Raw genomic sequence first — 27,665 nt, 5'->3', positions numbered from 1 at the left:
ACAGTTTGATTCAGTTGAGGTACATAGCTTTTTTTAATGCATTTTATAAATACATATTATTTACATTAATATTTTTTACAAATGTATTGATACCCAAGCTATAATCAAGAACAATTAAATTGGAAATGAACCAGGAAAACAAACAGCTTTCTGTGTATGTGAGTGTGTGATTAAAACAGATTATGTCAGGGTTTGTTTTCTAGGAACCAGTAACATTATGTATAATAAGAAGAGTGTTTTAAAGTGTGTGCATGTGTGTGTGTGTGTGTCTAAGGGCAGATTCATTACAGCCATAAGCAAACCAATCTCACAAGCACACATGCAAGTCCATGTGAGAAGATGGCCAAAACATTCATTTCCAGAAATCACATTTGACAATAACTGAAACATTTGTCCAATAAAAACCAACTGTTTCCAATACACCAGACCAAGGAATGTAGTAATTACAGACTTGGACCAAGATTTTAATATTAGGTATAAAAACAGGTATAATATGACCTGGACGCACAGTTCAGAAGCATTTCGCATACCCTCCTGCTGACATGCATTTCTGATTGCATAAAATGAATATGCGCGTTGTCAGAATGACTTAGGAAAGCCCTCATTTTAAAGTGCGTCTTGCCACACGCGAACGATGCTGTAGAGTTTCTCAGCCCCAGACCCCGGGAAACGGCCTGTTTTTGGATCCAACCAAAATAAGTTGGGGGGGGGAAAAGTCACCCAACGTTGCAATCTCCACTTGGTTAAGTCCATGCCAAAGTCCCCTGGGTCAGTGAGAGTTTGGCATGGAGGACCGAGTGCTGGTTGGATAGAAAAACCTGGCCCTTTGATGCACCCCTCAAACGACTGAAGGTGAGAAAGACTGATGAAAGTCGCAGAGAAAGAGAGAGAGGAGAAGCCGCACCACACACGTCTGATCAGGTAGAGGTGTGCTTGTGTGCGCAGGGCATTGCTCGCGGTAGACAGGTCAGTCTCAAGGGAAGTGAGTGCGTGGAGTGTACATCAGGATGGAATAAGCACGGCACGTTCAGCAGCGTGCTATGAAACTAATAATATCTTATAAACAGAGAAAGCACTAGATTCCATTATTTTGACCCATGGAAGAGTGTTTGCATGCATTGCTTTTTGGCATTACTGATATACAGTTTACATAAAAAAAAAAAAAAATAGAAGTTAGCATTCACCCAGCCACCCAATATAAAGCAAATTGTTAAAAGTGAAAGAATCACCAGTAAACAGCATTACTACACACCTAACCAAACACATCCAGTAACTGAAGTATTACGTATTGTTTTCTACCATATGGGTAGAATGTGGACAGTTTATAACTGGCTGCATACATAACCTATTAGTCTGTGCCTTAAAAATTAAATGTTAAAATGTGCTAATACCTACTCAGTGAGTTCAGGGATGGCCTTTGTGTGGGTGGGTGTGTGTGTGTGTGCAAGCGAACAGTGCAATTTAAAGCCTGGTTATGACAGTCTTCAGGTTCATCCTGATCTCTCCACACCTCCTCTGTAAATACATGCAGTTGGTAGACGAGTAAAGTTCAGGTCCAAACGCAACGTCCAGGAAAGACCCATGTCTTCTCCTCCCAGTCTGCGTCTCCCCCTTCCTCTCTCCTGCGCTCCTCTCCCTCTCTCCGCCTCTCGGCCTTTACACCACCGTGCTCACTGACGGGTCGGACAGGTTGAGCTGGCCGGTGATGTCTGTGGGCGGATATTGCTGCAAAGAAAAGGCACACACACACACACACACACACACACACACACACACACACACACACACACACACCGTCAGAATGTCTGCCGGGAGTGACCTTCCCTCAGCTGCCAACATGCCTGTTAACCCCACCAAAGGCAGCATCCTTCTGAGTCGTACCGCACAGTAACAGTGCAGCATTGAATAAAAATGTATTCATGAGCCGAAGTGTCTGCCCTGAGCAATTGCACTTAATAGAACCAAGTTTCCTGTTCCAGAGCAGTGGGCACCACTACCTGAGGGGGGTTAAAATTTGCCACGGGAACACGGATGAGGAACCCATTTCGCAAAGCAGATTCGATCTTTCCTCCTCTTCATATGTTCACCCCCCACCCCCCAGTTGTTCAGAAAAGGACAACTTTTCTGCACAAAAGGGGTTTGCAACTGCTTTACAAATGGGAGTCCCGGCATTCATTTCCCGCGCAGCCTTTTCAGACGTCTAAATTCACGCTGGCAAAGCTGGATTTCATGCAGTAGCGGGTTTTTACCTCCACGTCCGCCACACGCTGTTCCTGCACAAAAAGCGCCACCACCACACACCTTACAGCGCGGTGGCCATTACCACCTTTACAAGAGAAAGGATCATGCTTCTAGTGCCACAGCCATTCTCCGGGCAGACACCGCATTTGGCTGATTCCTTGTCTGTTGTAAAAGTGGTACAACACTGAAGCACTTTATCACAACAGTGTTTTTTTTGTGAAGCTGCTCAAAGACTGATTTTAGTGAAATTGCATGTAGGTGCCAGCCTCGGCACTCCTGCATGTTTCTAGCACGGAAATCTAAATGAAAGTATCTAAATGCGTATTTTATACTTACTACATACGTTTTAAATATCATGCTAGAAACATTTAATGAAAGCATAATGGTGTCAGTATTCTGTAATATTTGGTCAATATTAGTTCTAGGAAGCAAAGCTACTTAATTTCTTCACAAAAATACAAGATTCAGTTTCTACTGAAGTTTTTTTTTTTTTTATAAAGCGGATAGTGTTATCAGCCTTTTTCCATCTGCAGTGGTTTGCATAATGGAGTGTATTACTATAGCCCACACACAAGCTGACACTTGTTCACATTTGAGGTGATGCAGCAGCTACACCCTGAGAGTCCACAGTGCAACACCAGCCCCATGCTGCCAGAAAGAACAAACACACACACACACACACACACACATATGTGTGCATGTTTTTTTTTTTCTTCAGCATTGCTAGCATTGGCTGGTGTTCACAAGCCTGTTTCCTCAGACCTGCAGCATTGCATCATCACCGTCTGAATGCTTTCGGTACCGCTGTCAATAAAAGTGCTTGTTCATGTCTGGAGAGGCTCACTGTCAGCATTCCCAATCACAGCCTACACTGTCCCCTGCTGAGACAGTGGGTCAGCAAAAAGAAACCAGACAGGTCACTGTCACTACAACGAAGGGTTGCTACCACTGCTGTTCCTGACCAGACCACCACGCCCCGGACACAGAGATCAGCATGCACTCAGAGGGAGAGAGAAGCTGTGTGGCATGTAGGAGGGACATTGACACTCAGAGATCCATAGAAATCCATTTATATAAAAAAAACAACAACATTGATATCAAAGGAAAATGATGTGTTAACTAGGGATGGCTGAAATTCATATAGAGTCATCACCTGGTTTGGTTCCTTCCTCTCACAGTAGCTTGTTTGATTAAGTTGCTCCGCCCCTACCATAACTATTTGCATATGCGTATACATCACCTGGAGGGTTGTGTTGCATATCCACACACAAAAACTCATGGAAAATCTTAAGAAAAAAATGTAAAACAGGACACAAAAATAAATTTTATATAATAAATGTATACATTATGAACCTCTGCAATGTTGGGGATCAAAAAGACGAATTAAACAAAATATATCATTTCGCCTTTGAGAAGTCATCCATTGTCTGAGTTTTGGTAATGGGCTTGGTCTTGATATTGTTTTACCTGTAATATAATGTGCTTTTAGAGAATCAAACTCAAACACAGGTTCCACAATCCTCTTGTGTTGCGGCAGAACAGGCTCCAGGGTCGGATATATGGGACAAAGAAGCCAGTCTCCATGGTAACACATTAAGAGGGAGCTGATGTCACATAGAAAGCTCTACCACCAGGAAACAGGCAGAACTCTGAACTGGCTGAGAGAGTCGAGAATGTTCCTACAAAGGTCTACAAAATGGAAATTTCTTTATATGTAATTCAAAGAATGTGAGATTTTGGAGGGGTCACGGGCAATTCAAGCCGGACCAACAAACTCTGAATCCAGGTCAGTGGTGTGAGGGAAACGGTGACGAGCCGGTTGCTGAAGGTGACAGGCTGTTGAAGTAATGAGGTTAGTTTCACAGGCCTGTGGGTCTTCTTTTGGACAGAACTTTAAAACTGACGACCAATACCACAACACTAATACATGCGTTTCCAGACAACCATCACACAAGCAAAATAAGTCATGTTGTAAGGAGAAATAAAACTAATTGAACATTTACGATAACCAAGCAGGTGTAAAGGAAATACACACAAATACACACACATACACAATACCAACAAAAACAACAACCAAAACACCAAATCAACATCACTAATACATCGGGTTAGCACCAGAAAGTGAAGCAGCTCAGACAGCTGAGGCATCGACCCCGGCTGCCCCTTCCTCAGAAAAATCGTATTATAATATGTACTGGTATAAATGAGCTACGTTCACGTCCGAACCGTTGCCCCAATCGCAGCCTCCTGAGTCCTGAGAACCTAACCCTGTTGCTTGCCTGATCTTTACCGGCGTCTGGATGGCGGACCGATGGCGGAATGACAGACAGGTGGACATGGCTGCACTCGCCATGCAAGTGGAGAGTGGTGGGACTCTCTCTCCATTTAAAAAAAAAACATGGGATGGCAAAAAAGAAGGACAGAAAAAGAGAGAGAGAGAGATACAGATACAGGAGAGAGAACAGAGACAGAAGGAGGAATAGAGAGTTAGAGGGAAGTAAACGGGAAGGTGGGGTTTGGTCTTCTTCTTACCGTATCTTTGGAGGACCTACGTCTCTTGATGCTGGAGGCCAGGGAGGTACTGATGGACCTAAAAGAGGCTTTCTTTTTGGGGCCGGGCTCTGCTCTAGTACTTTTCCTATCCTAAAATAAATATATGTAGAACAATTATTCATATTCTGGGGCTCGCCACACCATCACTTCTCCACCCTCTAGCCAACACGCAAACTCATAAGTCTTAACTCTCTTTCATGAATGGAGTGGGTAAAGTGTTCTGATGACTTTATGCTACGTTAGAACTGCAATATAAAGCAGATCTAATGGCAACTGGTAGACAAGCTTACACAAGTAGAGGGTGGTTTTATGGAAGTCTGTATTTGCACCAAAAAGCTTTCTGTGACTGACAATCCTCTCATCACAAATATCTTGCCATCCCTCTGCATCTTCACAAATTTCTGATCTGTTCTCTCTTATCACACGGAGAGTACAGCATCTTCCATAGCTGCAAAAAACTAATAAGTCTAAGTGCTACAATAAATCAGCAACGGGACCTAAAACCTGTCACTGAAGTCACTCCCCCACTGACAGCTCAGACTAATGTTCGAATTAATCATTGTTAACACGAATTCCAAGGAAGTCTGGCTCCTACCCCCTCCCTCTGACGTCAAAATGCCCCACGGCTACTCTCAGACCTCTTGATACAGAACGAGGGGAACCGACCAAGACTGGGTGTGTTAGTGTGCAAAAAAAAAAGCTCATATTAAGGTATTCTTACATCCTGTGTCTCTAGAGAGGAAGAGGGCTGCATTGGGGGGGAAAAAGAAAAATAAATGAATATTCATCTTCTTTGCTATAAGATCATTATACTTTAAGATCCATAAGCAAATGTCAAGTGCACAAAAGAACAGGAAATAAAAAGGAACAGCTATTTGCTGCAGGAGTTACAACATCAAAAGCCAAGCAGTACTTATAAATAGCATATCTAGCACAGCATGGGGAAGCAGTAAGAATGCATAATTACAAGACAAATAAACAGTTTAATATCAAGAAGGTTAAAACCCCCTTTAAACATTATACCCACGATCTGGGTATAATGGAAATTCACATCACACATGCAGCAGGGCGCTACTTAATCCCTGGAATGCCATTGGTTAAGTCATACTGTGTACAGACAGTGCATATAAAGCAAATAAATTGGAGAATTATGGAGAATCTGTGCAAAGCGTTTGAGAAAATTCTGAGTTGCCGTCTATATGTGACTGGGTATAGGTAGGGGTTGAAAAGGCCTTAACTGGGCTAAACTAGCACGTGATCTATAACATCGTCTTGGCTGTGCGGTGTGAATTTCAGCTGACACATGCAGTAAAGGGGGTGGTTTAAAGGAAGAGCAGAACAAATGGTGGGCTTTGACCCAGGCCAGGCCTGGACCCATACTTCAGGTCATGTGATCAGATCAACCTGATTTCATGAACCTTTTCATCTCTCTGGCCTTGTGGAAGGGAATGTTGTGAGCTGCAGCTAGAGGTATTGGGCAAAGCAAAGTCTGTGGTAAATGATATCAAATATTCAGCTGAATGCAGCAGTAGATGGGATGGTACTGCACTCTACTGCCCTCATGAGTCATGGAGTAGAAAATCAACTCATGATGTTATAAGAAATATTAAAAAGAGAGGAATTAAAGAAGAATGAAACATTTGAAAATGCAGTAGATGAGAAAGAGCTGTGGATTTTTCTTTCTGAGGGCATTGTGGTAAAAAGTACTCTATCCATAGGGTTCAAGCATGTAAACTAAATTTCTTTATTCAATTAATTAAATTAATTTATTCAATGAGATGTGTACACACTATCATATGTCAAGGCTACATAGATTGGAGCTAGCGTTACACTGTATGATTTTTGTGTTTTTATGACCAATTGATGGTTGCTGTGTCAGCACAGTCAGCTCTGCCTCAAAAGCTGGACTATCCAAATCTCTAAATTAATCATGTTCCATTTGTTCAAACTTCCTTAGCACAAAAAATATTTAACTTCAACTGCACAATAAACAATAAAATGCATATGAAGAAAGAACAAGCATTATGTGGTTGATTGCACTGACAGGGATTTGGTGGTTAGCCAAATACCAATGATCAACTTCCTAAGGAAGTAAGAAATACAGGAAGCTCAAATTTGGAAAAATTGGATGAGGCCTTCAAGACACATCTTGACATTTTCGTAGCACCTTCTTGAAGGGGTCCATAATACGCACTATTTTGGGTAATACAAAATCTTCACACAATGTAACCATTGTGAAACCGAAGGTGCACATGGCATCTTTGTAAAAAAAATGCTAAATAGCTTTGGAGACCCTTTAGAAATCACATCAAATTCATAAAAAAATAATAATAATAAGAAGAAGCACACTTCAGAATGAACACAATTATACTGTAAGAGGTAAACACTACACTGCCAAAGTGCTCCAATGGCTACATGAGGCTATTGTTTATTCAGAAGTGCACCTCATCTAACAACCAGATATATGACTGGTATACACAAATATACACTTACACACACCACACACACACACACACACACACACACACACACACACATATATATATAAAGACTCACTGACATAGAGGCAAATATATAGCTTTTTCTCTGCAAAGATAGTAAGAGCTATCACAAACTATTGATCTGAAGTGACGTGGCTTGCTATCATCCAACATATCCACAAATCTTGGTGTTTACACTAAACATTGCTTTTCATTTATAATATTCTCATTACATTTAAAAACTGCTTGAATGACATTGCACAGGTCAGCAGTTTGCGAACATTTTTCTTTCTCTCTTTGCAGCAATCTGCATGCATCTCCTGTGAATTGTTTACATACGAAAATAGACATAGAGACACACAAAAAAGAGACACGCAAGGCACATTGTGGAAGTATCTGAGACTGGTTCAGGAGACACCAGTGTGGGGGAAGCAGATGAGAGACTGTGATCTTACCTTCCCTCTGCCATGCTGCTTTTTCAACAGTGGCAGCAGGGGAGCCTTTTGTCAGAGTGTGCAAAAAGGACAGTGGGCGGCGGAGCTCTATTGCCCACATGATCACAGTCTGGTGGTGGCCACTACATGTCCCCCCAGCTGATGTAGTTAAGAAGTGCACTAAGAGAGGGAAGGGCTTGGGGGCTGGTGCCTCCAATTCTTCCCATATGGAGACATGGGGATGGGGGCAGAAAAGCAAGGGCTGGCTGGCACGCTAGTTGTGCAAGGTGCAATTTTTAAAAGATTTATTAAGCCGTCGATTTACTTGCTATTTTTTTTTCTATTTAATTTCTAAACTGTATGAAGAATTAAATTCAGCATACACACTAAAGTAGTATAGTTGATAGTCATATATTACTAATAAACATACAATTAGATTAATTAGATTACTGAATATTTATGTGAATGATATTTAAATGACAGGCAACCAGTCTTGTTCAAGATGGGACGTTATGCAATAACAGGAGGCTAATGCAAATTTATAATGGACAGAAATCACATCCATTGACAAAAAACACAACATTAGTACTGAACAATGCTGTAAGGCCAAAATTACAATAAAGAGGAATTATTATTTCCATTAAAGGTCCCTTATTATTAAAATTAACATTAATAAGAGTCCCCCTAGCAGAGGCTAGTAATGGTGATGTGTAAAGATTGTTTTGGCCATTCTGCTTCAATGCTCAGAGGGCAGCAGCTTAGACGGTCGGATCTGAGATTTGTCCCCTTATGTCATCATAAGGGAAAAGGTTACCTCCTGCTTCTCATGCTATTTTCGGCCTGATAATTTCACACCCCTCCCCTAAAAAGTTAGCTCCACCGACCGTCATGGCTTGAAAATATGTGAAGCATTGCAGTTGCTTGGTAATTGGAAGTAAAAATGAGCACAAATGTATTTTATTAGTTCCGTCACGCAAGACTCTGAAGAACCAGTGGGTTCTTTTTTCTTCTGGAAAAATGCAGATACGACTTCCTGTGTGCGCCAAACATTGTGGTTGGTGAATGTTGTTGATGACTTTATTTCTGCAAATGCCCGCTCACTTCTATAGGCCCCTCTCCTCATTTGCATTTAAAACAACAGGCACAGAAACAGCATGTTCTGGGGAAATGTCATGTCTTGGCTTACAGAAAGAGGCTTCAGATACAATATTAGTGGACCACTAAGACCAATATAAAAGCAAAAAAAGCATAATAGGGGACCTTTAAGAACCCAACAATCTAGACTTTCAAAAAAAGGTGATGCGGATAAGAAAGCAATTGTATGTCACCTTTCCAAAAAACAAATAATGTTTTCTTGATTCTCTGTGTTTTCTCTGTATTAGACATGATTCTCTGTAGTCGCAGGCATATCAGTGAATACGTTCAAAAACAGCAATTTTCATTTTGTTCATGCCTTTTGCAACAACCAAGCAAACAAACCAACTGTGTGGCAGAAAATTCTGCAAATCATTCAGTTTACTTGTAAGGTGAACCCAGCCACTGGGGATGCAAGTGTCAGTGTATTTTCACAAGCCAGTCCCAAACCTGGATAAATGGGGAGGGTTGCATCAGGAAGGGAGTCCAGAAAACTTGCCAGATCATTTATACAGATAACCAGACTGGTTGATCTGCTGTAGTGACCCCTAAAAAGTGAAGCCTAAAGAAGATGACAATGAGCCTTTGTAAGGCGAGTCTGATATGTTATGGCTCTCTATGGCAAGAACACCTTAAAATTAAGTTTCCCGACACTTCTGTATTTTTTGAGTATAGAAATGTAAACTTGTCATATTTACATATAGCAATGGATGTCCACTTTGAAGTTAATTGGTCTAACACGACAAGAGCAACATAAAACAACAGATCTGTTTCTGTCATCTCAAGCAAATCACGAAGATATTATGAGGTAAGAGAACTCATTCATAAATAAGCCCTTCGTGAAAAAGACTGGCTACCTTCCTGAAAACCTGTTCTGAAAAATTGTACAAAAATAATATGGGTCTTTCATGTAATACTTCAGAGTGGAAGCAATACCATGAACTGCCATGGATCTGAGATGTAATTCTGCTTATGATGTACACTGCATTTTGAACTGCATTTATTTGATTTTTTTCAGCTCTACTTAACGTGGGTGACATGGTAAAAAGATGCGTCTGCTACTAATTTACGTACTAAAGACGGGGTCACGGCTGCAACTTGACTTCCAGAAGCTTCTTTACTGTCCTGTAGGCACAGACAAGAGACAGGACTCACATTGACCTACAGAGCTCTATCTGGAATGATCCCATGTGGACTCACACGCAGCCTAACCCTGGTGGGCAGTGGGCATGGGCCTTCGGCAGCACGCTTTCGGAAGGGTACTGCAGGTTAGGTGAGTGGCCTTTAGCCACAGGGCTAAAGAGAGAAGAGGGTCTGCTGGCAAAGAAGGACATCGCCAGTGCTGCACGAGGAAGAGGGCCTTACCTGCAGGTTCTTCCTCCACACGTTAACAGCCGCAAAGGCCAGCTGCATCTGCTTCCTGCGGGCATCCTTGTGGCGCTTGTAAGCGATCTCAATGAAGATGAGGAAGATCCCAGCCGCAATGCCACCAGCCACCAGCATGAAAACTCCTGTGAGTGAGAGAGAGCTGAAGATGTGACCTTCATACCCACACACAGTCTCCAAGACATGTAAACACACTTGGGAATCCGTCCATTTGCCATTTGCGGTTTGCACCAACTGCATCCTGATTGTTACCACCAGAAAAAAAAACCTCCGTATTCAGAGCGAAAAGAGTACTACATTGGACACACTGTACATATATAAGAAAAGGGAATTGGACAAAAAAAGGCTACAGTACCTTACCACTGCAGTTTTTGTCCAATCTCTTAAGAGATTTCTAGCCAGAAAAGGCCATACCTGCCATATTCTCAAAGGTGAGTGTGGCTGGGGCATTGCTTCGAGAGTCACACTCCTGGTATCTCACCCAGGTTTTATCTAAGTCTTCCATGAAGCCATTTTCATGGGAACTGCAGGGGGTAGGGGGGTGTGGGTTATGAAAAAGGTAGAAGTTACTTCAGGTTCGTAAAATGCAGACGTTATGAGCAGCGATTCACTTTCACAGAAGACACTGAACACCCAGACAGAGTGACACGCACACACAAATAAGGGTGGAAAAGAGAGAAATATACACAGAGATATGATGGGTGACAGCTCGAACCGAATGCTGGATGGGAAGTAAGAAAGAAAGGAAAAAGAATCAGAATTGTAGGACTGGTAGTGCAGCTTCGGCTGGGACAGACCTGAGAATGGCCAGGGACACATTCTGTTTCCAGGGGCTGTCCTTGCGCATGCCTATGCCAAACCCCGAACGGAAAAACAGCTCTCCCGTGGTCACAAGGTCGCACTTCTGCGAAGCTTCAAATTCCAGCACCGCAGAGTCCCAGATGAAGGCATGCAGCTTGCTGTGGGGGGGCAGGGGGCAGGGGACGGGGGAGGAGGGCGAGTTACGATGCAACAGTACAGTGAGAAACAGAAAAAGAAAATAACTTAAAAAAAAAAAACACTTACGGCCTTGAGGATTACCCCTCCCACCCTGGCACCACACCCTGGCTTTCTGTTCCGCCTGCGACTGTGTGTGTGTGTGTGTGTTCACTCATTATTTTTCTCTGTCGGCTGTGACAATTACATGAATTGGGTAGAAAAATCCAATACTGGACAATGGTCTGGCACGGCAACAGTGACACATTGTCCCCCATTGGATTTTCTCGTTTCACTCTCACTCTGTTTCGCTCACACTCATTCATTCTCTGCTTAGCTCGCCCTCACTTCACTGGGCCGTATTTTCCTGGCGGTAAATAAGACTTGGTCATGTCCTAATGCCTGTTTGCTCATGTCTTCTGGATATGAACTAATTGACAGGTCCACTTAAAAAAAAAGGGCAATCTCGGCTCTTTTATGTGTGTTATTCACAAAGAAGACATGCATTCACCCAGTCAACAATGAATCCCATTCCCTCCCCTTCCTTGTCTTCTTCCCCTTCTTCTCGTACAAGAACCCCTGTCCTCTGCGCATTGCAGTTTGCTAAACTACAAGCCCCATGTCTTCAGTGTTATTCAGCACCAGGAAAATAAGTTTCTATTCGTCTTGTTAAACCCGAGGAAGGCTCTCCGGCCAACATTATCAAGGTTAACATGACTGAGACGTTAACATGACTGAGACGTCTCTTCTTATGGTCAAAGCCTAGGGACCTTTGGACTGATGGCCAGACGCTTTTCGCTGAAACCATCAGCGACTCACTTGTCCCGAACAGCCTGGATGGCCTCAGCGGCACTCTCATAGTTGTGTTTCTCCATGTGCCGGTACATGGTGCTGAGTTCCACCTGCCGGCGGAAGTAGATGTCCACCGAACTCTGCTTCACTGTGGCGTAGATGAACTTGTCTGATGGGTTCCTCAACTGTGTTTTCAAAGGAAAACAAACACACGGCTTCAAAATGGACTTTCATGTTTTCTCCTATCTTAAATCCCTGGGAGCGTAGTTCGAATGTCTCACATCCTAAATCATGAGCCCTTTTGGGAAGGAACACGTTAACGCTACGTTGTAGATAAATATGCATGGTGGCTTGACTGGGAAGACGTGTTGCAGGATACCTGGTAAAAAACATTTATGCATATACAAACGGGGTGAAATAAAAAAAAAATTGTCCCATCCCTTTATTGACCTTTAACGTCTTCTTGTTTAAAACCACAGATGTTCCACTTCTGGGGGTCGAGGGCGATTTTGTTCCATCTATGCAGCAATAAAATAAGCCCTCGTGACTCCACATCGCATTAGTGCTCGGAGGTGGATTTAAACCCTTAGACAATGTTCGCGACTGTGGTGGTTAATTCATACTGCTTATTCCTGCACTGACTTTGCGTGTTGCACAAAGAATAGATGTGCATGGACACGAAAATACGGGAATAGCACCTTGTGTCATTTAAATGTCCACCCCCCCCACAAGACCTAATTTATACAAACCTCCCACCTTTTTGCACTCTGTACACTGGAGTAAAACACAATTTGAGATGATGACAAACATCAAATCTGACCTTGAGGTACAAGCTGCTAGAGGTACACGCTACTTATGTATCTGTTATTAATTACCACAAGCATAAATAATTAAAACAATGCACAACCAAACTGCATAATTGTTTGCCGTCTTTCACAGAAAATGAAGGAATGCATGTTAGGGACAGTTTTCTTCAAAGCACAAAAAGCAACTCTGTAAGTGTGATGTTTCTTTTATAAGACACACCCGTGGGTCGTTGATGCCAGTGATGCGCTCCTCAGGCCGATCCAGCACCAGGAAGGCAGCTAAGTTGGCAGTGTACGATGCCACTATAATCATAGCGAAGCCTGCCCACACCATGCCCAGAATCCTTGCTGAAAAACTACGCGGGGCGCCTGTTCAAACAGAGCAAGCAGCACGCAGACACACATACAAACATACAGAAATTCACACAAACACACACGTAAACATACACGCAGTTCAGACAGACAAATGAAGGCAAATGCAAATGAGCACCACCACTCCAAATGCCAGTGTGTATTTTCTTTGAAAAATTGTCAAACAGGAGTATATTCTCCAGATTTGTATTACAGTGATGTAGTTGTGGGTCTCTGTACCTTCTCCAATCCCAGAGTTCAGCAGTACTCCCCATGAGAACCACATTGCTGAGGACAGGGTGAGGGCATCTTCTTCTTCTTCTTCGCTGTTCACTTTAAACCTTCCAAACGGGCTGGAAAGAGAACCAGGCAACACTATGAGAATGTGGAAACAAGAACCCCTGCCAAAAAAGGCACCGAACTTTCACAATCTTAACAAAAGAGGCAGGAGAAACACGAATGATGGGAGCTGAAAAGAGACAGACAAAGAAAGACAAACAGAGTAGTGAATGGTCTCACAGTGTCCCCATTGACAAAGTGACAGAGACAATGACACACGGTCAATTCCCCTCCAGGAATACATTTAAATTCTCTCTGAATAACACACAATGAGAAAGAATCACACAGACACTCTCTTTGTACCTGAACCGGTCTAGTAGGTAAAGCATCACTGCCACCACATGCACCGATAGACCCACCAACAGCCACAACGTACTTTGAAACGGTTGCATGAACGAGTCGAGTGTACTACGCGGGATTTCCTGTAACACACAGCACACATAGTCAGGACATGCCCAAATCACAATCAACAAAATGACATGTACTCAAACCATACCATACACACAGATAGTCCATGTCCACCCACAATAACACATGCAACACATATCTAAGTCTTGTAGAGATTGCTGTCCAGGCTCTAAATTCTAATCTTTTTCTTTCCAAATATTATATACAACCTACAAATTGAAATAGATATGGCACTATGATGTATGTACCCTTAAACAACTCTTTATAATTAAATCTTCACAATATTAATGCAGTGATGAGTATTAACATCTTATTACAGGAAGTTAGTCTCTTTTTATGACAACAAAATGTGTCCTCTGCATTTAACCATCCCCCTTGGTGAGCAGTGGGCAGCCATGAAATGGAGTAGTGTGTGGGGACCGTACCTTGATCCAGGGGTTCAGGATTTGAACCCACAATCTTTCGATTACGAGACCACTCCCTTAACCACTAGGCCACCACTGCCCATTTCTGGCCGGTATCGAACAGAGGACCTTTCGCGTGTAACCACTACACTGCAGAAACTTGAACTGTCCTCTGTGCGTTGCTATAAAGTGTTGCTTAATGATCTGTAGTGAGTTTTAGATTTAAAAGAGAACCTTCAAATGCTGTAAGCTGTTAATGAAAAAGAAGGGAACCGACCTTTTTCACCAGGATGGTCAGGCCTTGATATTTAAAGGGCTTTGAGAACTCTATGTACTGGGCTCGTTCGTTGTTTATGGTAAGTGGAGCAACAATCATGTCTGCCAGCCCCCCCAGGAGTTCACCCATCATACCGTTCCACTCCTTCTTGTTACTGTTGTTCACCTGAGGCCAAGGAAGAGAGGGGAGAGGAACACATTATGAAGGAAGCCGCGGTGCTGAATCGCTACTGTGCGATGGAGGTAGAGCTGTTACTCTGCACATACTTCTCACAACAAGTCAAGTGGTTCAGGATTCCTTTTCAAGCATTAAAAAAACTGACTGGATGTGCCTGCATGCACTCTGACCATGCCTTTCACCTCACATCACACCATGATCGTCGCCCATTAACACCACAGTGCCTCCATTACCCATTTCCTGGTTGTCAGGGTTTAAACACTTCATGCTTAAACTCCTCTCAAGGTCGTGGGTGTGCTTCAAACCAGCAGGCTGTGAGCTAGTTAGTGATTATTAGCATTTAGAAGGGACAGTTAGTGCTCATAACAGTTCATATTGCTAAATCGAGTGAGGAAATTCCTTCATGGTTGCTATAAAGAGGAATTAATTTTAAAAATGTATATAACATTAAAATTTCATCATTAGTATTTCTCAGAAAGGTTATGAAGGTCAACCAAAGGAATTTCATTTCATTTACATCCAATAGTTAAATAGTGCAGTGAGGTGCAAGGATTTTCCCCACATGGCAACTCACCCGCTCCTGAGTTCCAAATTTCCCATCTGCCACAAGATGTACCTCATAGGTGAAGTTCATAGTCATTGCCAGTTTTATCAGGAGATCGACACAGAACCCATAACAACACTGAGGGACTACTGGGCGTCCTGTAATTCAATCAGAAGTTTACATCTGAAAATCACATCTGGTAAAAATGGAATTTTAATCTCTCTCTCTCTCTCTCACACACACACATGCACACACACAACCAATCCCACGTACACATCTCTCCCTCACTCACACACACACTGCTTATTCTGTACTATACTCTATGTTGCACTACAAACATAGCAAAGCAAATGAGCACTAAGGCTGCAAAGAGCGTTCACACAAACACACACACATACACACACTGAAAGCAAACACTACGACACACACTCAGCGTAAGGCACATGTAGCTGCATACATATATAGATACCTACTGCATATATATGTATGCATTCCAGCTGGCTGGTAGAAAACTACAGAAGCATGGCACACGTCCCTGTGATGTTACCTGGGATGGTCTCATTGGGCCCAGTGCAGATCACCTTTTTAATTGGGACTCCATTAGGTGTCAACTCTTCCTTACACGTGCCATCCAGTAGAGTAGGTTTCACGTACACAAACGGCTCCTGGTGAATAGTAACAATCTACGTACCACCAAAAAGAGGGAGAGAGAAGAAAAGGTGCTGGATCACTGTAAAGAAGGCACTTTTAAATTTTTACATGATCAGAGACTAATAGGATTAGTAAATTGATGTTTTAATTTCAAATTTGCAGGAATATTTGGATCAAATGATTATTATCTAGCTATTTAAATATCAGTGAAAAATTAAAATCTACATTTGTCATTGGAATTCTGTTGAGAAAAGTCCAGCCACATTATTGCTGAGCTTTCAAGGTCTTAGCTCCGTGTACCTTAAGTCTGGTTGACATCTGGAAGCCTCTAGGTTTTTCTGTCTCTCCACCTGGCCAGATGATCTTCCGCTGCTTGTTCATCACCACCTGTCAGGAAAAGAAACCAATTCTAGCCAAAAAGTTCATGTGAATAAAGACATTACTGACAGACAGTGTGAATTCATTTTTTTTAATTGAAAAAATACAAAATAATACGAACATACCACTTACATGTGACTTCAATTAAATTTAAAGTCTCCAAGATTTACCTGATATGTTGTTAACCGGTTGTAAACTGCAGGTTGTATTGGCAACTATTCTACAGTCCATTTTAGAGAAGTAACCCAGAGGTCAGTCCATTGGTGACCTCAGCTCTCACCTGTGTTCCATTGTAAATTCCAACTTGAATAAGCCGGCTCTTCTGGTAGTTTAGGATGCTGTAATGAGCGTATTTTCTGTCTCCGTCATCATTAAACTCTACGCGCCCTGTAAGACCTTCAGGGTACTTTGATGACATCAGAACCCTTAAAGAACGAAGAACCCTGAGTTATCCTCTGTCAGGTAATAAAGACAATTAGATAGCTCTCAAAATATTCTTAATGTATATATGTAAAACATTATTTATACAAAATCAGTTGAACCTTATACCATCAACCAATCTGTATTTGTAAAGCACTTTGCATGAATGAACAAATGAGTGGGATATGGGGTTAAAAGCTTTAGTAAGCAAGCCAAAAGCAACAATAACAAGCAAGATTTATTACAAATAAACAATAAATAAATATAAATAAACAATGACGCGGTGGCTGAAAGGGAAATAAAAGGGGGACAACGTAAACAAACCCGCAGGCATGTGGCGATTGCCAGAACTCAAAATACAAACACATACACGGTTGCCAAGTCAAGTTCATGAAAATTCCGGAGCTTCCGAAGGGGCGGAAATCTCCGGCTTTTATGTGCCGTCAGGATTGGCCACAGGTGATGAGCCCAGCCGCAGTCAATCCTGACATGATCAGTGCTCCTGTATGTCCGTATGTCCCTATTTACTGAATTGCAACTGAATTGCAATTATTATCAATAGGTGAAGAGTAGAAAAGATCAAGGAGAAATGTACAAAGATGTCTCACCTTTTAAACAGTGGGCCTGTTTTCCAGATGTTCGTGTTCCCCACACATCCCCGTGGAGGCTCAGTTATGTTCTCCTTCTCAAATAGTTCTTGAATGGACTGGGCCACCACAGACACTGCATCGGTGATGTGCGCTGACTCATTTTTCCCATTGATGAGCTGTAAGCCAATCAGACCTAACACGCGTCCACAACAGAAACAATTAAATTACCAATGCAGCCACTTGCATGCCCCCAGGCGCCCTAGTTTTCAGTGTGAAAGGAAAACCACAACACAGAAACAACTGGAAATTTTTACGTCTGAACTTCTATCTATCCAAATTAATTATCACTTGCAACATCGATACATAAAGTACCAGAAACTCAAGAAATGTATCACAGCAACTTTAAATTTCATACATATGCATATATAGAGCATTCAGTTATACACACATACATACAATATGCCTTCATATATATGTAAACATATATATGCATGTATATACACATGTATCTGCCATACATGTACCACATACACATAGCCATTACAGACATGGATGACACAACAACTTTGGACAAGGGTTTTTGTGATTGCGTGCTTGGAAGTGACTATGACCAACCACAAGTGAGGTCTTGTGCCTTAGCCAGAACAGAGAAAGGTCTGTTAGCTTACCCTTACCACTTAAACATCAGGGTGCGGGATGTAAAACACCCTTTCCAAATTCATGAGAGCCAGTCTATTAATATCTCATACACATACAAGCAGGGTAATTGCAAGTTAAATTATTTACAACCCAACATACATTTAAAATCCAAAAACATATGTAGGGTTGTATTATGTAACAATGACAAATTAGAAGGAAAAAAAAGAAAAATGACAAACCTATCCAGACACACGTTCCCTGCTTAATTGCTGAAGTGTGTTCTACTGGGGTTCGTTTAAAAACCTTTAAACATGTCAAATGTTTAAACGTTTAAACGCTTAACACACAGTTACTGAATAACTACAATGGTCTTTGTGTTCTACCACAGCACTAAAACACTGAACGCACAAAGTTATGTTAGCCAAAATTTGCTTGTGCTCCTGGCATCCACCTTAGTCTCCTGAAGGCTTGTAGAGGGGCGTTCAGGATGCAAGGTGGTACGTACCGTCTGGCGCTTCGCTAAGGGCTTTACCGGACATCTCTCGCTCGCCAACCAGCCAAACGTAGCCCGAGCCGGTCATGTTGAGAAAACGTGCAGCCTTATACACAGCAGCTGCATCCTCTTCACTGGAGAGAGACACACGTGTTCAAAACAGCACAGGGACACAAAGGTTTTGCTTTTATCTTTGTTCTTTGTTGATTTCTGCACTGTGCTTTTTTGATTTCTGCACTGTGCTTTGCAACACTTTTAAGGTAATCATTTCATAATAATAACCCATGGCCAATTGATTAGAGCATTGTTAGATTAAATTATTCTTTAAAATGGCTAAATTGCTCTACTCACCTACTAGGTGAATGAGATGCTATTTCTCAACTACAGTGATGCACATTTTTTGTCCAGACTGAACCAATTTCTTTACAAAGATTTACTATAATTGTGCAATTTGTGTCAGAAACAAAGGGACAATTAATTAAATTCATATCATTTGTATTAATGAAAACTAAGAGTGATTTTTTTTTTTTTTTTGCTAACAGGTATAACATACCAATGAGTACAGACGTGTAGTGGAGTGTCAGCATGTTAACCTTACCTGGCGGAGAGAATGATGACCCGTGCCTCCAGCTCTTTGGCTTCCAGCAGCAGTGCAGTTAAATTAGTCTCCTGGTTGAACTGGAGAACTTTCTCTGCCTGTGATTGGGGCACAGAATCAGTCAAACTGCTTTACTTACCCGCCACTCACAAGAAAGTGACCTCTGAACCTCTTTTGTTTTTTATTCTTTTTTTTTTGTCTCCTTTTGGAGGAGAGTTGGAGGTGAGAGAGGGGCAGAAAAAAGGGGAAGAGATCCAAGAAAACTGATTTAATCAAAAAAGAAAGAAAGAAAAAAGCTTTGAGGGAAGAAAAAATTGCAGTTTTCGTTGCATGCAAACTGAGGGTTATCAAGACTCCAGAAAAGGACGTGCATGTTAGAGGCTGGGGGGAAGAAGACCGATGCAGTCGGAATGTAAACTGGGTGAAGGGGTGACGGGGGGAACGCATTTCCCCAACGAAAAAAAAAAACAGTTGAAATCAGGAAGTGCTACGACAAGGGAGAAAGTTGTATCTGGGAAAGTGTTGGGTCCCACACTACCAGATCTCTGCAAAGGAAGAGGCTTGCAAACTCTTTTTTTTCTCTTGTGGATCTGAGGACATGCAATCCTTCATTAAATGAAAAAAATGAAAATGATCAAAGCGGAGCGCAGGTTCTTTTTTTCTCTTGAAACCGAAATCAAAAGTAGTTCAAAACAAATTCCATTCTTCATATAAATTATAAGAAAAAAAAAACTAAATAACCAAAAAATTGAGGGAAAAAAATAGTACGTGCTTCCAAGATAAGGGCAGTTGTGGGTTGGCCGGTGACTGTTCTGGCTGGATTCTAGTTGCTACTTTTAGAAAGTTGGGGGGCGGCGTGCATGGACCATGCAAATATACCTTGGGTCCTCGCTTGTTGTCATAGGACAGTTGGTCGAGGTTTTCATAGTTCCTTTTTTTATTCTGATGAATAATGTGCACAGAGAAAATATGCAGACACAGAAGAGTATTATAAACAGTTGAAATGACGAGCAGTAAAGCATCCAACAAATCTTTCCTGCTCCAAAATTTGAATTCCTAACTCTGGGGTTTGCAAAAGTCATCAAAGACAACCACAGACTCCCTACATGAAACCTTACGATACCTTTTATTTGCCACATTACAATACACTGAAAAATTATTCAAAAAAAGAGTTGCAATGCTCAGAACCAAACCAATGTACAATGCCCCAGTCACTTTTGGTTAAATGTCATGATCAAGTAAGAGTGTCAGGTATTTTATGGCTGATGTAAGAGATTTTCAACCCATAACAAACAGCCGTATGAACCTGAATTAAAGTGTCAACAGCAAGTAATAAAAAGCGTCCTCCGGAATTATGTAAATAAATATAGCTAAAAACAAGAAAGAATTGCTTTCTAGGCCGGTTATCTAACTGCCATATCTGGCAACACAGAGCATAAGATCCTGCCTCCTCCATCCTCTTATCCTCTGGTTTCTGTCTTCATTATAAAACTTGATCATGACTGCGTCTGTGTACATCACAGAATTAACCTCTGTTATGGTCATCGTGGGACAATGTCCGATGGATTTTCATCGCTTTCATTTGAGGAATTGTGATTCCTCATCACGTCCACTGCTCAAAGTCTTAAGTATACCACGTAGTGTTAACACAAAGCAGTGAGACCCCTAGATCCTAAGGACCCAGTCCTAATATAACTAAGGCAGCGTATGAGTTCTGAACGCTATTGGAATAATCTCTATTAATTCGCTATGACATCCGAATGTTATCCAACACACAAACGTCTGTGCAGAGTACTATTTTGTCATCCTCATTTATTCACAGCTCCACATTACACACCACAGCTAAAATGCAGCAGTAATGCACCATATTCTAAAATGCTGCTTGATGTGACATTTCTGGGGAAAACTAAAGCCTCTCTCATGACTGCATGCTGCAGCGAACCTACATGCTGCCAGCTTGGATGAACCATTTTATCGAGACCTCTGTAATGTGAAGAGATCCAGGGAGCACAGCTGCCTGATGGAGATTCTGTTAAACAAAAGTCTCAGAGGGCCACAAAATGGCAGCAACTTAGAAAAATATGAATAAATGATGTGGGCATGCAGGCAAATTCTGCATAAAAATTCAGTACAGCTTTCTGCTGGGATGCTCCTAGATCTGTCTAATTACATCCTCCCCTTCACACAACCTGCTTAACATGCCTAGGTCCACACCGCCATGCCATGCATTTCATCACATATAGTTTCTGAATAGACAGAGGCTCACATCTTGAGTACTAAGGGGTAAGCAACCAAAGATCAGCACCACAGACAGCTCCACTTCAACTATTCACTGAATTAAACCGCAGAAGGAGAATAACCTATTTCTCCATGAACAATTAAATAGGCAAGTCCACCTTCATGTACTGTAGATTAATATGTATTAAGGTTTATAGTCCTTGTAGGAAAGCAGTAGTTCCTTCAGGATTATAGCATAGCAATCATTCTGATCTCTTTTAGTGGATGCTTGTCAAGCATTGTTAATCAAGCCATGCACGCCATTTGTCACAGCCATTTGTCACAGAGCTAACTTGATGTCACATGATCTGAAATTTGAAGAGGAGACATTAGAACACGGGGCTGAATTTAAACTCCAGAAGTCTATGGATTAGAGTGCCCTTGCTTGCCCAATATACACAACTGACCTCTTAACAGCACAGCATGACTCCATCCGGCTCCACTAGCCCTCCGGGTCCAAAGCCAAACCCCAGAAGATCATGCTGTTAATGACATATCCCTCAGAAGCGCGAGACGGTAATTAATGAGGGAACTCCCCCCGAGGATGTCTGAAGTTCTACCGTTTCATCCCTGAGGACCTGTGAGCCAAAACGCAGGCTAATCAAGTTTAAAGACACCCACACACACACACACACACACACACACAGTGCTCGCTGAAGGTACATGTCGTCACGTTCCGCAGGAAGAGTTTTACAGCAGCACTTTCATCTTTATGGGTATCAGCGGCAGCCTCACATGGCTCATTCACAAAAGCGCTGAAATACGATGTCCATCCGGTGGCACCCTAAAGCTCTTGTGGAAGAACTGTGTGAGTTTGCCCTGTTCAGGGAGTCATTGATGATTTGCAGAACCCCAGGTTAAGTCTCCATTTTGCTCCCGTTGTGGAAAGACACAGGAGAATCTGACTATGGCGAAAAGCAATGTGAGATGGGTAAAAAATGTACAAACTCGGGTCAGATTAAAACCACACTAGAGTTAGGCAACATTTACAAAAACGATGAGAGATGTGTTAACACAATGGAAAAGAAAGAATTACACATAGTTACACATTTATGCACGCCCACACACACTCCTGCTCACACACTCTGGGTATGTGTGTGTTTGGGTGTGTGCGCTTCTCACCTTGGTCTCCCGCTCCTCCAGAAGCGTCTCCAGCCTCTTCTGTGTGGCCCTGCCTTCGTGGTCATCGCTGACGATGAGAATGATGTGGTTCCAGCGGAACTCGCGCATCATGTCGAACCACACGTGCGCCTGGTGGGAGTACGGGGGCACGGTCCGCAGGAATGAGAGGTGGATGCTCTGAGACGAAGCAGGGAGACAACGGGAGGTCATCGACGGTTTCAGCACCACTGCTGTGGGTTTGCAGTGCCAACACGGTGACCTCAAGTCTCCGCCTCTGATCAGCCAGGGCTGGCAGTGCATCACGGTGCCATCAGCGCCTGGCGCAGATAGAAGGAATCGCCGAAGAAGAAAAAGCTGCATTTTCCCACTCTGGATGAGCACAAGGCCAGGATTTGCGCTGGAGGAGCAGGAACATGGGACAAAGGCACCACACAGCACTCACCTTCACTGCTTTTACACTTGACGCCCCAAATAAACGGCCTCGCCAAGCATGTTAAAATCATACAAAAGTGTCTGTAGTGTTCGTCCTATTGCCTCCCGTGTGAGAACATACGCCGAATATGATATTCAGATATGACTACTGTGCAAATGCACAATAAATTTGTCCTATGAATCATATTACATTTATGGACTGTAGATTTATGAGGGCATTTGTGTTGTTCTGAGGTTGTGAGGCTATGGTGTTAGCCAAGGCTGTGAATTTGAATCCCTGTTCTGACTTTCGTTTGTGTGGAGTTTGATGCTCTCCCCTGGTTGGTGCGGGATTCCTCCAGGTTCTCCGGTTTTCTCCCACTGTCCAGACAACATACTTGCATGCAGACAACATACTTTGGCAGCTCTAAGTTAAATGTAGATGTGAGTGTGTGAGTGAATGGTGAGAGTGTGATGCATTCCACCAATAAAAAGGCTGTACAATTGTGGATGTAATTTCACTTATTATCCATCACTGATACGACAAAAAATCATTTAAGGCCAGATAGCATGAATTAAGTATTGACCTTGATGTATTGTCTGAAAAATGATAAATTCATGGCCTAAGATACAACTAAGATTAAAGTGGCATCTCCCCCTGTTGTGAATAAAGGTGAAATCAGCACCATTGTTCTTATAATGAAATCGACCTGCAAGTCACTAAACCAAAAAAAAAATCAAACCAATTCTAAGACACAAATAAAAAAATCCAGTCAAATCATCTCACCTTGTCAGAGTAGATAGACATGCGGGTTGTCAGCCCCACCACCGGGATGCGGTAGAAGCCTGCAGTGTAGGACACCGGGGTGGGGGTCAGGTGGTCACTGGACTGCGGTGGGTGGCTCACCAGGATGGCGTACACCTGTAAACAGGAAATGACTCAATCAAACGTATGAACAAAAGAGAACTGTCACGTGGTTCATATGGCTCAAAACCCAGAAAAAAAAGCGACAAGCATGCAGATAAACACATACATACATACATACATATACATACATACATATATATATATATACACACACACACACACACACAGACAGATAGATAGATAGATAGATAGATAGATAGATAGATAGATAGATAGATAGATAGATAGATAGATAGATAGATAGATAGATAGATAGATAGATAGATAGATAGATAGATAGATAGATAGATAGATAGATAGATAGATAGATAGATAGATAGATAGATAGTTAACGAGAGCTGACATGAACTGCCAGCGTGACTGGGTTTGTGCTGGAGATGTCCATATGGTTGGGCCGAAAACCAAAGGAGGATATGGAGATGGTTCTCCTAACAGATGGCTTCCGCTTTTGTTTTTGTTCTTCAAAATCAGAGCCAGGCTAATGAAAGTGAAGTGAAAGTGATTGTTTTTGTCATTGTGAAACACTGCAGAACAGCACACGGTGACACAACGAAATGTGTCCTCTGCTTTTAACCATCACCTTACTGAGTAGTGGGCAGGTGCCTGGGGAGCAGCATGTGGGGATGGTACCTTGATCAAGGGGACCTCTGTGGCACCTTGACAGTTCTGGATGAGTCCACTTCCTTACTCGCTTTTCCACCGCTGTATATACGTTTGATAAACGTTTGAAGAACAAGCTGAACTGACCTCCAAAATTGAATCAAGCATGCTGGGCAATGCTGGGAAAAATAAGTCAGATCCAATGAGCCACCATCTTGCAAAAGGGTCTGCTTCTGTCAGGCCTAGAAGATTCCAGTTATCTGTAGTGCTGTCCACGCTTCAATATGCCTCAATTTGGCGACCATAGGGGGATTCCTGGTGACCAAATGACTGATTGATTCTCTGAATACTTTCATTACATACTACAAGGCAGTCATTGCCCTAACATGACTGCTGATAGGGAACCTTATTTCTATTTTTCAGTCACAAAGAGTCTGCACAGTCCTATTAAACCTCCCGCGGGAGCTGTTCAGCCAAAGAGTTTCTTCATTAAAAGCGCAATCCCAACAACTCAAATTAATGCTGGAGTTTAAGTGCTTTTAGCAGCCATGATGTCATTTAGAAAGTGCTGAGAGAAGCACTTCTCCCTCTTTCTCGCTCTCTCTCTCTCTTCCAATCCCCATAGCCATCTATCCTACAGCAGATTACAGCAGACACAAAGATAAATCAAAGCCTCTAACCTTAAAATGTGACCTGTATAGGTTCAGTATTGCTGTATGTGTGTGTGTGTGTGTGTGTGTGTGTGTGTGTGTGTGTGTAAGTGTGTGTGTGTATGTATATATATACTTGTCAAAGTAACATCCACATGGTTTCCCAGCAGAACCTACAGTGCTTCCACTGTCCTGCCATAGCAAGACCCGATGCCAAGAAAACATTGCTCTGTTGTCCAATTAAAATGCTCACATGCTCACTCTGGTGTGTGTGTGTGTGTGTGTGTGTGTGTGTGTGTGTGTGTATATATATATATATATATACACACACACACAGACTAACTATACAAGGACCAGGTTTGGAGTGGTAGTAACATAGTGGGTAAAACCGTCACCGCTGAACCAGAAAACCACAGAGTTACAGATTTAAACCCCACTTTTCTACCATTTTGTCCCTGAGCATGACACTTCATCATGAGTGTCTCCAGGGGGACTGTCCCTGTAACTACTGATTGTATGTTGTTCTGGATAAGTCAGGTGAGTTGGAGTCATGCATACAGGAGCTGGGATCTACATGGTCTTGCCCATCGGGGCAGTGGTGGCCTAGCGGCTAAAGAAGTGAACTCCTAAACGAAGGGTTTCAGGTTCAAATCCTAAACCTCCAAGGTGCCACTGAGGTCCTCTTGATCAAGGTACCGTCCCACACACTTCTCCTCGGGCACCTTCACCTTTCATGGCTGCTAACTGCTCACGAAGGGTGATGGTCTAAATGCAGAGGACACATTCTGTTGTGTTACTGTGTATGGCAGGGTGCATCATCCAATAAAGTGTTGTCAGCAACATCGTTGAGGAAGGTGCTACTTGTCAAAGTAACATCCACATGGTTTCCCAGCAGAACCTACAGTGCTTCCACTGTCCTGCCATAGCAAATCCCGATGCCAAGAAAACATGGCCATTGTCCAATTAAAATGCTCACATGCTCACTCTGGGCACTCTGAGGGTGAACTGAAGAACTCTGTGTTTAGACACCTTCTCAACTGGATCACGCAACACAAGCCTGCATCACTGAGTCTTCGCCGTCCACAAACCCTGTCTTCAGTTCGACAGTTTTCCTTCCTTGGACCACTTTTGGTGAGTCCTGACCACCACAGACCTGCAAAATCCCACAAGAGCTGCAATTCTGGAGGTTTTGTGGCGCAGCTGCATGGCCAAGACATGTTGGCCCATTTCAGAGTAACTCAAATCCTCACAATTTCCCTTTTTTTTTTTTTTTTCTTTTCTGCTTCCTACTCAAACCAGGACCAACTGTTCACTTGCTGCCTAAAATCCGAATGAGAAAAGTTCCTTGATTCCCCAGCCACCGCCAGGTACCGCGATAGGCGATGTGACAGTCAGCGTTATGCCTCTGTCGGTGGTGGTAATGTTATGGCGTGCACAGCGCATCCACCTGACCCTCACATCTCCCTGCACGCTGTCCCGCACCGCGGGAGGGGAGATCCACTGCAGACGCTGCCATGTTGGCCTCCTTTCGGGCTGCGCGTTATCCTATGGCAGCAGCTGCGGCTTCGCCGCTCCGTCGGCAGCCCTGCCAACCGTGGCCTAATGTATGGAAACAGGCCCTTCTTTCAGACCACAATGCTTTCAGTTCCTTGAACGCATTTCGACAGATTGCTATAAAATACGTGCCTTTATTTGATGTTTTAAGGCGCCTATGAAATGAGAATGTTTCGGGTCACTACAGTAACCCAATGGGATCGCTAAACAGGTTAAATAAAACCATGCATTTCGTTTCCTCTCCATGCATGAATTTATTGCATGTGGGGCATGTTCCTTATGTGTGTGTGCGTGACAGTGATACACTGCATTATACCGTCATAATTAACCAACGCATACATTTGCTTGACTTTTTTACGTTTTCGCCCTCGGATCTCCACTTCTGAGGACGGAATGCGGGTCTCCGATCGCCGCCCACTCACCTGGCTGGAGATGAGGTCCTCGCACACGGACAGCGCCATCTGGATGGCGTTGGGCTTGTGCGTGACGGAGATGGCGGTCAGCTTGAAGCGCTCGCGGCCGTACACCTGGTTGGCCTGCGTGACCGCGTCCTTGAACACCTGCTCGTAGCGCTTCTGGCTCAGCACGGCCCCGACGTTCACCACGCGTGGCTCGCAGCGGCCGCGCGCGCACGAGCACGACAGCAGCGCGGCGAGGAGGAAGAGGCGCATCGCGCGGCCGTGGGAGATGCCCGCGGACGGCGCGGGGGCTTGTGGCGGAGGTCTCAGCGCCCTCGGCATCCTCCCGCCTCCCGGTCCCACCTCTCTCTCTCTCGGGCTGCGCTGTCCTCGGTGCTGACTGCCGCGTCCGCGTCCGCGTGCCCGCGCCACGCGCGCTCCCGACGCAAGTCCCGGTCTCGGCGCTGGCTGGCTGGCGTTGTGCCGGATGGCTCGTTATGTGCGGCAAATGAGGCATGTGCGTGGAATGGGAGGGGATTTTTTTTCGTGACACGTTTTAGTCCGCCCATCTGTGAAAAGCGCCGCGGGGGGAAACGGAGAGAAAGTCGGGAAGTCGTCCGGCTGCGCTGTGGCGATTTCTGACGACAGAGTGTGT

At 43.3% G+C, this 27,665-nt stretch overlaps 1 protein-coding gene across 11 annotated transcripts; it reads right to left on the bottom strand.

The window, feature by feature from the left end:
* Nucleotides 1-9: 9 nt before the first annotated feature.
* grin1a (glutamate receptor, ionotropic, N-methyl D-aspartate 1a) lies at nt 10-27,665 on the bottom strand. Of its 11 annotated transcripts, none has more exons than XM_028970917.1 (24): nt 27,035-27,665; nt 23,668-23,802; nt 22,470-22,646; nt 22,296-22,316; nt 19,950-20,012; nt 19,071-19,168; nt 18,485-18,606; nt 17,359-17,533; nt 16,611-16,755; nt 16,253-16,339; nt 15,837-15,984; nt 15,332-15,459; nt 14,581-14,745; nt 13,795-13,913; nt 13,393-13,505; nt 13,022-13,170; nt 12,023-12,180; nt 11,026-11,187; nt 10,643-10,752; nt 10,208-10,353; nt 9,917-9,967; nt 5,516-5,542; nt 4,774-4,884; nt 10-1,725 (listed from the first exon to the last, which is right to left on the bottom strand). In XM_028970917.1, exons 1-24 carry the CDS (start codon nt 27,350-27,352, stop codon nt 1,657-1,659), a joined length of 2,997 nt encoding a protein of 998 aa, XP_028826750.1. In that variant the 5' UTR covers nt 27,353-27,665; the 3' UTR covers nt 10-1,656. The 11 variants fall into 11 exon arrangements, with proteins under 11 accessions (XP_028826750.1, XP_028826753.1, XP_028826756.1 ...); XM_028970920.1 differs by having other exon boundaries at nt 15,849-15,984; nt 27,035-27,663; XM_028970923.1 differs by lacking the exon at nt 9,917-9,967 and having other exon boundaries at nt 27,035-27,664.

Source organism: Denticeps clupeoides, chromosome 3 (genome assembly GCF_900700375.1).
Source record: "Denticeps clupeoides chromosome 3, fDenClu1.1, whole genome shotgun sequence".
In the NCBI taxonomy this organism is placed as follows: Eukaryota; Metazoa; Chordata; class Actinopteri; order Clupeiformes; family Denticipitidae; genus Denticeps; species Denticeps clupeoides.
The sequence above is the reverse complement of the archived record's forward strand: the minus strand, read 5'-3'. Positions and strand labels throughout refer to the sequence as shown.